Here is a 14,108-nt window from a genome sequence, read left to right on the forward strand (position 1 = left end):
CAGATTCAAAGGGTCCGATTAGTATATGAAACTGGGTATGGTTTGTAAAATTTCATACTGGACCCAAGTATGAAAGGATTTCCGATTAACACCTGAGATTTTTCAATATAAAGAAGATAAAAAAATATTATTTTCGCAGGTATGGATTGGGTCTATTCATATAGTCCTTATAGGGACAGGGTTTTTTTTTTTTTTCATAGTGGACCCAATCAGTCAGGTTGGGGTTTAGACTCACCTGGGTCCGAACCAGATCTGACCCATTGGTGCCCCCAATTATCATTATGTTAGTAGCCCATTTAGACTCTCTGCGTGCATGCATGAGCGTGTTCGGGGTGTGTCCTGAGGACGGGCTATGGATTTGGATGCAAACAACTTCCCCAACATTTCTTTCTCAAAACCTGTGATCCAGTAGCCCTATTGGATCCACTGCTCCTGTCAGATATGGATCCATACCAAAATCATCGGAACCCGAATAAGAACGGGTCTGGTTCTGGCCCTCCAGACTCCTACATAGACTCGATCCGACACGTCCAATTTCACCCACGCGAAGCATATAAACCGTTGGATGGTCTCTCTTTTGGAGCCCTAGACCACCGCGCAGCAGAGAGAGAGAGGACGACGGCCGCGCTGCTGTGCCTTCTCCCACTCCTTGCTTCCTTTCTGTAAGTTTTTGTTCTCTCTCCTTGATTTTCTTATTATCTCGCTGCTAATCTCTAGTTCCCATCTCTTCTTCTGCGGGAGTAGCAATCTAGGTTGTTAATCGTCCGGAATGAGGGAGAACAATCAAGGAATGCTTGAATGTTGCTTCCGAGAAGGTTTTGTAATGTTTTGGTTGGTGAGAGGCTAATTAGATATTAATCTATCCTGAGAATTGGCTGAGAGGGTTGCGCTTTCTTTGCTTTGATTGTGGTTATTCATGTTCGTTTATGGCTGATGCTTATGGTCTGAGCGTTTATCCTTTTGTTTTATGTGGTTTTCATGGATTTGATGAACTTGGTACTCGTCAATATTTTTGTAGCATGCTTTGTGTTCGATCTTGTGCACGTGGGCATGCTTGCAGATGTGATTCGATCATGTTACCAAACTTCTCTGTCGATTTTGGTGAATTATTGTGCTTGTTATGAACATATACAGTGTTGGGAGGCAGTTGGGGAACACAAACAAAGAAGAAAGAGTATGCTTATTAAGAAAGAGATACAGGAATGCCCCCAATAATTTAATTGAAGGAAAAGAATCCATGGTGATCACATTCAAGCTAAATGACTCTAACAATACCGCTATGGAGCATCATATTAAAGGCAAAAAACTATGGGGTATTGAGTGATAGTACATATGAACCACAACTCAAAGAATGGTGACCAAGTTAAAGCCCTTAATGATAAAAAAAAAGAGAAAATGCACTAAAAGAATACCACATCAAGGTTAGGGATGATAGTGGGCCGGGGTAAAACGGTTTTTCGGCTGAACCTGCCCCATGTGGGGCAGTGATGGAGGACATGAAATGGGGAATTGATCGGGGATACTGGTGAAAGTCAAGACCCGTGCGGGGATGGACGCACGACCTGCATTGATCCTCATTAAAATGATTAAAATACTCTTATTTATTTTTATAAAATTACATATAAATCCTTTATATATATTTCTATATATGTTTCAAAATTTTAATGTTTACTCATGGTTGCCCGCCGAGAAAGCAGGAGCGAGAAGCGATACAGGAAGCGGAAGCAGGAAGTGAGGCACTTTCAAAATTTTAGGAAGCGGGAAGCATGGGACGACTTAGAAGCGAAATAAGAATCGTCTTGGAAGCGACCTAGGAAGCGAGGGGGAAGTGAAAAAGAGAAAAATAAATAAAATTAAAAATAAAAATACAAAAAAATATAAAAAAGGGGGAAGCATGTTTTCTATTTATGGGAAATGCGCTTCCCAAATTTTTTTGGCACTTCGGAGAAGCGTGCTTCCCCATTTGGCTAGGCATTTTTGATAACTCTGTGTTTATCCAATTTAATATATAAAACACCCAATCCTTTATATATATATATATATATATATATATATATATATCAAAATAAGTTCAAAATTTCAATGTTCAAAGTTTCATTGTTTATTAAACTACTCAGGGTGGGGACGGGGTGGGGGTGGAGGTCCAAAGTTTTCCCCATCATGGGGATCGACTGAGGATGGAGGTTCAAAGTTTTCCCCATCTTGGGGATGGAGGTCCAAAGTCTTAAGAGCTAGGACACATCAAACCGGAGTGTCCCGAGCTCAAAAAGAAGGTTGCAACTGTTGGAGAGACACCACCCAAAAAGGGTGATGAAACTATCACAAAAGAGATCTTAAGGATTCTATTCATTATTTAACGAAGGCATTACATCAACTCCTTAAGACTTCTTTCACATCTATTTTCGGTGCCGCCGTATCTACTTCTCCTCCTCTAAGTATGCTCTATTGGATTCTTGACTCTGGTGCCTCTTTTTACATGACACCTTTAGAGTCCCTCTTATTTGAATACACAAAACCTTTTTATAATCCTTGTGATACTATTTCTACGATCGATGAAACCAATTTAGAAATAAAAAGTATTGGAACATTCATAAATATTTAAAAAAAAATTAGTTCCAAAAGTTAAGGGTTGTTCCAAAACTCAATCTAAACTTGTTTTCAGTTTCTCAAATTTCAAATTATGGGTATGAGGTCTCCTTCTCATCAAAAAATGTTGGGTACAGGATCGTCAGTCAGTGAAGTTGAGTGAGGAAGACCATAGGAGGGAAATTCTCTACTACATGAATTTTCTTCATTTTACTAAATAATCATTTTGTAATTTTGTTAAGAAAAAAAATATTTCTTTGTGCCATCAAAGATTATGTCATCCTAATGTATTTAAGTTGTCTCTTTTTCCATTTTTGAAAGACTCTTGTATTAAGAGTTAATATGTAATGATTGTATTCTTGGAAAAATAAAGAAAATTTCTTTTGGATCAAGAACTTTTATTTCTTCCAAACCCTTTGAACTTGTGCATTCGGATGTATGGGGATCAACTCTAGTCATGTCAAAAGGATGGCTCTATTATTATGTTATATTCATTGATGATTATAATAGGCATACTTGAATCTATTTCCTTAGGCATAAATCCGATGTATTTTCATGTTTCAAAGAATTTCACAATATTGTGCAAAATCAAATTCAAAGCAATATGGACATTTTTCGATCAGACTCTTGGGGAAAGTACTTGTCTAATGATTTCAAAAGTTATTTGAAAGAAAGTTTGATTTCACATTAAAGATCTTGTCCAAATACCTCTTAACAAAATTTCTTAGCCGAGAGCAAGCATCGTCACATTATTGAAACTACACAAACTTTGCTTATTCCAAAAAATGTTCTAAAAAGGTTTTGGGCTGAAGGTGCCTTAACTGCGATTTATCTTATCAACTGAATGCCCTCATCTTCTTTACAAAATGTATCTCCAATTGAGAAACTTTATCAATCTTCTCCAGATTTAAGTAGATTAAGAATTTGTGGATGTAAATATTTTGTGTTTTTTGAAAAGTGAGACAAATTATTACCCCATTGAATGTGTATTCCTTGTTATGCCAATAACCAAAAGGATATAGATTCTATGATGAGAAAAATGACATTATATGTTTCAAGAAATGTAAACTTTCTCGAAAATGAAAAAGGATTTGATGAATCTAAGGCTCATCTTGAGTATTCCTTTCTATTTGACTTATTGCCAAAGAAGAATTTTGATGAACTTAAACATATTAATGATGATCTTGATGATGTGCATATTGATGGCTCTGGTGTTCCCATGGTGGGTATCTAGAATCGTGATACTCAAATCTATTCTAGAAGAACTGTTGAACACCCTCCATGTGCACTTGATAGGTATTCTGAAAACCAAAACCTAAGAAAAACTAGTGTTAGGAAATCTAGTAGAACCTCTAGACTTTCTGAAAGGTTTGTGTCATATGAAACCTTTTCACCTAGATATAGAGTTTGTCTCATGTCTATTCACTCCTTTCATGAACCCTCAACCTACAATGATGCTAAATAAGTTCTCGAATGGATTAATGCTATGAATCTAGAATTAGGAGTCCTTGAGAAAGCCAAAACCTACCTATAGGAAAAAAAACCTATATGGGTTTATAAAGTCGAAACTAAAGGGAATAGATCGTTAGAAAAATATAAGGCTAGGTTAATGACCAAAGGCTATTTCCAAAAGTATGGGATATACTATGAAGAAACTTTTGCTCTCGTAGCTTGTATGGCTAGTGTTAGAACACTAATTGCATTAGTTTCCATTAGAAAACGACTTATTTACCAACTTGATGCCAACAATGCCTTTTTAAATGGGGACCTAAATGAGATAGTGTACATGAATCCTCTTGGTTTTAGAATCGAGAAGGAAAAAGTTCTTCGGTTAAGAAAAACTTTATATGGGCTTAAGCAAGCACCCAAAGCTTGGTATGATAGGTTTAACAAAGTTATGTTAAACCTAGGTTATAAATCTTGTTATAATGACATGGTTGTTTTTGTCAAATATACAGGTATTGGCATTGTTATTATTCTATTATATGTTGACGATATGAACATTACATGGAGTGACAAATAGGGAATCATTGAAATTAAAAATATTCTAAAAAAATACTTTGATGTTTTCTGAGATATTTCTTAGGTATTGAAGTGGATTATTCACCTATAGGATATATCTTGTCCCAAATGAAGTTGGCTGCAGATATTATTGCATTTGAAATTTTTGATGATAAGAAGGTTAAAACGCTGAAAGTTGTAAATGCAAAATTAAGATTGAAAGATGGAACTCCTCTTGAAGATCCAACTCCATATTGACAACTGATTGGATCCTTGACCTACTTATTCATCACAAGACCAAACATTGCTCATGTGGTACACTCAACCAGTCAATTTCAGCATGCCACATCTACGATGCAGATGAGTGTTGTTCTTTGAATTGTCAGATATATAAAAAAATCTATTACTAACGACCTATTTCTATCTTCCTCTTCTTCTTTAAATTTAATTGCTTATAAGCTGAGACTTTATCATTACGATTACCACCCTAATATGCATCAATATAAGCAATTTAACTATGGAGAAGTGTTAAATTATAGGTATTTCAATTATTTTAAATTATGGTCTTCCTGTCATCCACCAAAGCTGAATATTGAGCTATGACAACAACTATGGAGATTATTTGGTCAAGGAGTCTATTCAAAGATATGAGCTTAGTCATCTCTAGTCCTTCGAAGATGTGTTGCGACAATAAGAGTGTTGTCTACATTACAAACAACCATACCTTCCATGAACAAACCAAGCATATAGAGATGGACTACCACTATGTCTAAGAGGAATTTTCGCGAGGAACTATTGAACTGCTTTATGTGACTTCAAAATGTCAAATGACGGATTTTTCACTAAAGCTTTGGCCTCACGAGGTTTATGTCTCTTTTTAGCAAACTTTTGGTGGTCACATCGTAAGTTTGAGGGGAAGTATTAAATTATAGGTATTTCAGTCATTTTAGCTATGTAATAGCTGTCAATCCTTTAGGGATTGACTTGTCTTTTTTATTTTTTAATTTTCTGTTTTTTTATTGTTGTACTTTATTTTCTTTTTTTATTGTTGGATTCTGAACATGTGAGGTAGAGACAACCAATTTTTCATCATTTTCTTCCGGCAAAATAAACTCTAGAAGGATCTTGATCGACCCATTCGGGTAACTCGAAAGGTCTTGGCTACGGATAAAAGAAATAATGTCTTTTCCATGTGTGGAACTTGAAATTTGTTAATTTTTTAGAAACAAGTTGATTAAGATAATTGACAGAAAGATCTGAAGAAGAAGAAGAATCCATTGGAGAAAACAGGAAAAAGAGTAAAACTAGATCTCAGGAAATTCAAGAAGATAAGAAGATAAGAAAAAATAATTTTCTTTTCCAAAGAGGTTGTTAAAAACATATTGAAGCTGAAACTCTATTAAAGGAAATCAGTCTTCAATAATAAACATATCTGCACCTTCTTCTTCTTCTTTTTGTAGATCAGAGAATAACTACAAAATCAGAAATATGTTGTAGCAGCTAAGTTCAATTTATATAAGATTGAATAAAAGAAGATCAAGAGGGAAATCAAAGTGGATATTTGAAAAACAGAATATGCAGCAAAGATTCATCAATATAAGAATACTACACAATGAATGATCTAGATTAGATATTCAACAAAATCAGAGAAGAGAAAAATCTAGGGACAAAACCAAGATTTAGGGTTTTCAAGAAGGGAGAATCAAGAAAGAGGGAAGATAGGTAAGAAGATGAGAGAAAGGGGGAATAGCCAAGCTTTTTTAGACTCGCCTCTATGAACAAATCAGGACCATACACTCTTTGATACCATTTTTAATCAGATCTGCACCACCATGGAAGGAGAAGAAAAAGAAGAGAGGGCAAGGAGAGAAGGGGATGCACAAATCCCAATGCACGTTTCCCAATGTATAGAACATGTGGGAGGATTCCTCTTTTAATAACATTGTAACTGATTTGGTACAAAAACTATATTGCCCCTTTTCTTAATACACAACATAAAACATAAGTGGGGTAATACTGGAAACAGAAAATAAACATAAAATACATAACAGCACGTGAATCTGGATCCAGATCCAATATCCTGTCTCATTAATTGTGAGCCATCGTTTTTTCGCATTTCGAAAAGCATTTGTAGATGTAAAATCTCATTAATTGTGTGTTTCGGAAAGCATATTTCTAGCTAAATAAATTATAACAAATACATAAGGTCTGATCAATGAAACACTCAAATATTGAAAAAAGAAGGGCCGTCCAATCATCATGGTACTATTGAGCTGGAAATCATAGGTTGAAGATATATAGACTCAATCTGGCCTCATAGCATGGTTTGATTGTCAAGGATTAATTCTTGGTTTGTGTTTTTTTATATAAAAATATATTTTTTTGGGACATGAAAATTTGATAAATTGTAGGCTGTTGAAGTTTTAAGCCCTTTAAAAATGTGCTTACATGTCACAATTACATGATTCAAAACCCATTTTCTACTAAACAATAGATCACATATATAGGGTCCAATCTACAAAAAAATCTAAAAAAGGTAATTTCTATTGAATAGTTCCTTACCTTCATTAGCACCAAATATCAACCCTATACACGTGCGCACAAACACGACATATGCATGGTCAAACATGTGTCTAAGATGGATAAGACTGTCTTGGCTTCACTCATGTTTGTGCATTTTGAATTTTGACTTGATTCACTTTTTATAATGTCATATGTGGTTGATTTCAGAATGTTTATTATTTATCATGGTTGTTAAGGTCTTAGATATTTTTACATATTAATAAACTGAATTTTATATTTTGTGAACAATTAATAATAATAGTGCTCAAATTATTGAAGAGAACATTACAGAAACTCACAACACCAGTGATGTTTGTGAAACTGGTCCAAAGAACCTACAGGAGTAGTTTTATTTCCTATTCCGAACTTTGGATTAATCTTCCATGAGATTTTGAGAATTGGATCACAGTCTCATACTTTACATAAAATGTTTTTGTGCATAGAGAGCATTAGCAGAAGAGTAGGATTTTTCTTCTTTTTTATCTTGGAAGTTATTACCAAATTTCCAGTTTTTTATCAATGTTTGTGCTATTGAGGTTTATGTTTCTTTCAACCCAGTTAGTGTCTATTTTATCCCAGTTTATGAGTTCTTATTGTTTTTTGATGCTTGGCAGTGATTTTTCTTCAAGCCAATGGCTTTGGGCATGATGAAACCTATGAAACCTGGTTTGGAAGAACCACAAGAGCAAGCTCATAGGATAAGAATTACTCTTTCATCCAAAAGTGTAAAGAACCTTGAAAAAGGTATATAATGGTTTCATTTTATTTTTAATTTTTTTGGGATGAACTTCCATCTTATGATGTTTCCCAAAATTCAAATTCCACGGGTTGAATCTTTTATATTTCCTGGCTTGCCTATATACACAGTTTGTGCTGATCTTGTCGGGGGTGCAAAGGACAAACAGCTGAAAGTCAAAGGACCAGTAAGGATGCCCACGAAGGTGTTGCATATAACTACTAGAAAGTCACCATGTGGTGAAGGTATGCTTTGTGACGGGAAAAAAATTTCATTTATCTTTCGTAATTTCTTATATTAAATTAAATTAAAGGTATCAGAACATATTAAATATTATTAGCTGTATGTTACTGGCTAGTTGCTATTTGATTGTTATGACGTTGCTTGAATGAATTAGTGAGTTTTATATATGCAAGATAGCTATTTATCTGTTGTTTAATATAATGCATTGTGTGTGGGCTAGTTTAGGATAGTATGCAGCAATAGGTACTTTAGCTCCATGGAGTTCAAGTGCAATGAATATGTTTCTCCCCCTTTGTTTTGTATGGAGTTGAGTGGGAATGGATTTAGCAGAACGCCGATCTCAGTTATTTTGTTGATGCATATTGCTTACCCGATTATTTTTGTGGGTATTTCTGCTACATGCATGTACAGTGTTGGATATTGGAGTAGTGTTGTCCAATTCATGTTCAACATCAGTGAAGGGTCTTGTGTTTATAAGTCATTGTGCTACATCTTGGAATAAGGACAAAATTCATTGTCTTGCTTTCGAGAGGATGTGGAATAAACATGCAAGTGAAAATTTGCTGAAAACTCGAAATATAGAATAACGAAACATTAGTGTAGATCTTGATTTTGTGTTTTTGGATATTTTGTAAATTATATTCTGTGAAAATTCATTGTCTTTTGGTTTTTCCATGTTATATTTCTTTTTTAGATTGTGCTTCCATGTTGACCACTTTGGCTAGAGTCTGCGAAGCTTGTTATTGAGCTTGAGCCAGTTGGCACCAAGTCACAATTGTATACAATATTTATTTTTTCAGATGAAATTAAACAAGGTTTGCTGCATCTAATATCAGGTACTAACACTTGGGACCGTTTTGAGTTGCGGGTTCACAAAAGGGTGATCGATCTCGTAAGCTCATCTGAAGTTGTAAAGCAGATAACATCAATCACCATTGAACCTGGTGTAGAGGTTGAAGTAACGATTGCAGATCCATGAGAGATTAGCATCTCAATCTTTACGTTTTCCTTAGGCTACTCTATAAATTTAATTAGTACTATATTCAATGAATTTTGAGATCAGTTTGGGTTTTTTCCCTTTTTCGTTTGTTTTCTTTGTGATCCGGCCATCTGATTGGGAGCAAGTAGGTAATTAGTCTTCAATCTGTTTATTTGGCTTTAGCATATGTAGTGACTTTTTGAGCTATTGAATGAATCGAATTTCAATTCCAATATTACTCCAAAAGCTTTAGAAGCCGTCGTGCAATTTGGGTGTATCCTTTCCTTGACAGGAGTTCAATATTTTCTCACCATCACCATGTTGGGTTGCCTTTAAACAATGCTTGAATTTAAAGGTGTCTTGTTCTCCAGGTTATTTTTTTTGTCCATCTTTCTGTACTAGGGATGGCAGTGGAACGGGGGGGGGGTCCTGTTTGGACCAGGGATGGAGGACATAAAACGGGGATGAAGGTTAAAATCAAAACTTTTGTGCCCTGCTTTGCCCCATTTGAACTAGAAATGGAGGACATGAAATGGGGATGGAGGTTAAAATCAAAACCCATGCAGGGAGGAAGGTGGGGATGAAGGTCAATTTTGAGATGGAGCGGCGGGGGTGGAGGCCTTGTCCCCAGCATCTACCTCAGTCCACTGCCATCCCTATTGTGTACCATGTAGCATTTACTTGCCAGTGATCGCCAAATTTCATTCCCATTATTGTCGTGTGAGAAAGAGGGCAACGTATACATAACATTCTATAACACCCCCCCTTCTCTCTCTCTCTCTCTCTCTATATATATATATATATATATATATATATATATATACACACCATAACAGTGGATGGGCAATTGTTGAATGATGCTCGTTTGTTTGATTTTGCAAAAAAAAAAGGACATTTAGCGGTTGCAACTCCTGCTAAATGTCCTTTTCTGTGAAAAAAAACACCTGCTGACCGATCAGCGGTGAGTATGCGTCCGACTAACAGTGGATGATCGGTGTTAGTAAGAATCAGTGCTTTGATCATGTTTTTCCAGCTTGTAAGGTTTTGCAGGGGTTGGTCAACGACCTATAATGTACCAAATTTTCAGCCCTCCAAAAAATAGTATTTTTACCTGGAAAAAATGTATTCCAAAAGTTTATTCATGCTATTTCGACCATGCTGAACACATCCATGTGGATATGTTTGGTCAAAACAACCTCCTACTAAGTTTCAACTAGAGGCTCTTTACCCTCAAGTAGGGCTGTCAACAGGTTGGGTCAGGGTTGACCCAGACCTGCCCATATAAGTATTAACTGGGTTCAAATTCAGGTTCTATCTGGTCACGAAAATAAAACCCCATACCCAGACCCACATATTTTAAACATTTATTTTCATAAAAAATACATAAAATACAGGGGTCGGGCCAGGTACCTGACAAAAATCATGGCCCAAACCCGGCCCACATATTTTTCAGGTCGGGTTTGGGTAGACCCGAATATTATTGGGGTCAGCACTTTCCTTGCCCACACCCAGGAAATCAGGGTAGGGTCGGGTGCCTGGTACAAAGTGGACCCATTGACAGCCCTACCCACGAGGGTACCAGATACTTTCCGTTCAAGTAACTTCCACTTATCTGAAAAAAGAGAGCACATCAGGACAGGCAGCGCTGATGATATACCGTCAGCCAAGGCCCAAAACACAATCAAGTTTGTTTTTGTTTCAGCTGTTCATTTTTTGCACTGTATATGCCGTTCATCCAAACTTTACTGAATCTCAAAAAATTTGTGGGGCCCATCTAAGAAATAACCTATCCATCGATGGTGTTCTGGCTGCCGTTCATCAAATGGATGACATCACCTCTAACCTGATGCACTCTCTTAAAAATGGGATAACTCAAAAAGGCAATCTTCAGATTATCATCTATTCCAGATGACAATTGACAAAATAACAGGGCATGCAAGGTATCTCCTGGGATCCAAATGCTTCAAGTTGGGGAGCTTTAGAAGGATGAACTGGTGGATACCCTTGCAAAGATTGTGCAGGTACTGAACGATATATATATATATATATATATATATATATATATATATATATATATATATATATATATATATATATATATATATATATATATATATATATATATATATATATATATATATATAAGAACTAATGTGTGAACCACATTTTTTCTGGATTTTTTGTTCTTTTCTCTTGAATCTAACCGTATGGATGTGATCTACATGCTTGGTTTAATAATAACCACCTCTTGAATCATCATATTTGGATGCATAAACAAGATTTTTTAAGGCTTTAAAATCAATGGCTCATAATCTCCATAAATTGTCAAAAATTCAAAAATCACATTATTTCATCTAAAATGCACGATCCAATGGTTGATTCCTACCAAATTCACCATGTCAATCACAGCGACATGCATGGTTGGATTTGCAAAAAAAAAAGTGTTGGAAATGCTCATATTTCAGTTCTCATATTCTAGTGACTCATAGAGAGAAAGGATCGTTATGAATTGGACGTCCCACTATGGATCGAGTGGTGCCACATTGACCATGGACTTGGTCGGTGTCTGCAGTAAAAAAACTGCAAGATTTCTCCCCCCTGCTCATTAGGGATGGTTTCTCATTGGGTTTGGCCTTGCAGCAAAGGATGTGTACCCCAGGTATTGAACTATCGATCTCCTTCAACTTGAAAGTCTTAAGCTGATCCACCTAGTCAGGTGCTATCTTTATATTGAATACAAACATCGAATTGAGTTAATGCCGTAATGCTGGTTCCTGTTCTCCATTTTGCTTTTAGTCGTCTTGATGTCTAATATTCCGAGTCTCTGACAGTCAGTAATGTCTAATATTCTGTAGTCAAATAATTGGATTGAAGGATCCTCGTTCTTATTTGCAATGGACCATTCTTGGAGATAATCTAGAGCTATAAACTAGTTTTGATCAATCTTGTTTCTTATTTTGGATAAGACAGCATAGATTTTGATTTAAACAAGATAGGTATCCTTAAGGCGTTTCTCGTAAAATGGAATTCTGATATAAGTTTTCCTTTTCCTGTTTCCTGGAATTGAGAACCATGTTGCCTCCTGAAGAAGAGAAGCCGCATAAAGGCATTGAGCGCACAAATAATAGAAGATTGAATTAATTAATGAAATTATGGTTTCTAATGTTATTTTGGAGTGAAAATAATGTACTGATTATGTGCACCACCAAAGAAAAATTCCCATCTGGTAGGGAGTATCATCTGATTGTGAATTGGCTCCCCATTCAGAGGATAGTGAGAAGAATGATCCAAATAGAAGAATCCAGCTACTACAGGTAAAACCTTGTATAGAAACATGATGGATTTCTTTTTTTTTTAAGACTTTCGGTTGCTGCAACCCTAAAAGACATGGTGAGGGTCCTTGATGTCATGAGGTTGTCTCAAGTTAGTTGCCTGTGTATAAGCTTCCAATATGCATAAGGCTTCCACTCGTGGTAGTAAGATGCCATGTAATCACAAGAACAACATATCTAAATTCATGACACAACTTCAGGCAAGTCGTATACATGCGTGATTGCACTTGTTGCAAGTTTACCACTTACCTATCATTCTTAACAAAGGAATATGTTGACATTATGTTAAGGAAAAGAAGAAGCAAAAGATCACTAAAGTTTTGACAGAAGGAGGATAAGACCCAACTGAAGAAGCAATAGATCACTAAGGCTTTGACAGGAGCATAAATTAGCTCTTGTGTATAGCGCTAGGTTAGGCCCTAAACAGGATTTCCCCTTACAAAACTTCAAAGGCCATTAAGGAAGTGGGTCACAACCAGTGCGACATGCTTTTATTAGAAGGGATACAAACAATTAAAAGAAATGCCACGTTACCTATGAAGACCTCAATTTGGTTTTTGAAGTTAAAATTAAGGACCGCAACTATGACAAGTACGTGGATGTTAAGTACAATTTGGAGAGTTGGCAGCTCAACTCATAAAGAAGACAATCTGAATCAACCGAAAGCTGAACCAAGAACAGAACGGATCTCATATAAAAGTTCCATATTTCTATTATCGGATTCTCACATAATTTAAGGCAACCAAGAACAGAACGGATCTCATATAAAAGTTCCATATTTCTATTATCGGATTCTCACATAATTTAAGACTTCCAGATATGAAATTTTAGGCCTTCAAATGTCTTTCCCAACAGACAACCCATCTAACCCAACTTCTCACTTCCAACTGCGGGCATTGATACCACAATTGTGACCGTAGGTATATCTCAGCAAGGATAAATCTTGGGATATAACAGGTTTTTAATAAATCTCAAGTAAAACTCGGGAAAATTTGGCGCTCAAAAGACTTAAAAAAAAATTAAGAATAACACATGAAATAAGAAAAAAATAGGTGTAGATAATTCTCTTTTTTCTAAAAATGCAAGTAAACGATGCATAATCTTTAAAAGTAATTATAGAAAAATCATGTTTGGAATACAGAAAAGGAATAAAAAAAAAGCAAATAGAACCGTAGATCAACAATATTATCACAGCCATATCACCAAGTTAATGCATTGTTTTCAAATTTCCTGTAAATCATGATATTTTTCCTATATGATAATTTTTCAGCATATTGCGGTAATATCACGATTGTTTCAAAAGATTGCATGCATCTGTGACAACATTATGTGGACTAAATTCAATAGAAGCAGCTACTCGCAAAGAATCCTGCCAATTATCAGAAACCTAGACGGCATCCCAATGTTTGTCAATACTTGACAAATCCAATTCACAAACAACCAAAAGTCTGTTCAAAGGCCACATACTCATGCTGTCACAAATTCAGAATTAAACAATTTGATAATCCATAACCCAACAGCAACAAATTTTTTTTTGATATTTATCGAGGAAACCCCCAGTTCAGGTGGTGGAGCCTGTGAGAGATTTACACTCAGCCATATGCCCCACCCATTGCGGTTAAAACCCCTAGGCCGCTGGGCCCACCAGGGAGCCTGCTGGTTTAACCAT

At 35.9% G+C, this 14,108-nt stretch overlaps 1 protein-coding gene across 1 annotated transcript; it reads left to right on the plus strand.

Annotated features, from left to right (window-relative positions):
• Positions 1-576: 576 nt before the first annotated feature.
• Positions 577-9,345, plus strand: LOC149847879 (small ribosomal subunit protein uS10y-like). The gene is made up of 4 exons (XM_090006797.1): positions 577-662; positions 7,764-7,893; positions 8,017-8,130; positions 8,965-9,345. The coding sequence occupies exons 2-4, from the start codon at positions 7,782-7,784 to the stop codon at positions 9,105-9,107; spliced, it is 369 nt and encodes a 122-aa protein (XP_089862923.1). The 5' UTR covers positions 577-662; positions 7,764-7,781; the 3' UTR covers positions 9,108-9,345.
• Positions 9,346-14,108: the final 4,763 nt, after the last annotated feature.

Source organism: Nuphar pumila, chromosome 1 (assembly GCF_984573655.1).
Source record: "Nuphar pumila chromosome 1, dmNupPumi1.hap1.1, whole genome shotgun sequence".
Classification (NCBI taxonomy): Eukaryota; Viridiplantae; Streptophyta; class Magnoliopsida; order Nymphaeales; family Nymphaeaceae; genus Nuphar; species Nuphar pumila.

What these genes read in the sequence shown, in the direction of transcription:
- LOC149847879 (XM_090006797.1), top strand. Translation starts at nt 7,782, where the DNA reads ATGGCTTTGGGCATGATGAAACCTATGAAACCTGGTTTGGAAGAACCA. An exon ending in TGTAAAGAACCTTGAAAAAG is followed by an intron (nt 7,894 to 8,016) that starts GTATATAATGGT and finishes CTATATACACAG; the next exon opens with TTTGTGCTGATCTTGTCGGG. An exon ending in AAAGTCACCATGTGGTGAAG is followed by an intron (nt 8,131 to 8,964) that starts GTATGCTTTGTG and finishes ATCTAATATCAG; the next exon opens with GTACTAACACTTGGGACCGT.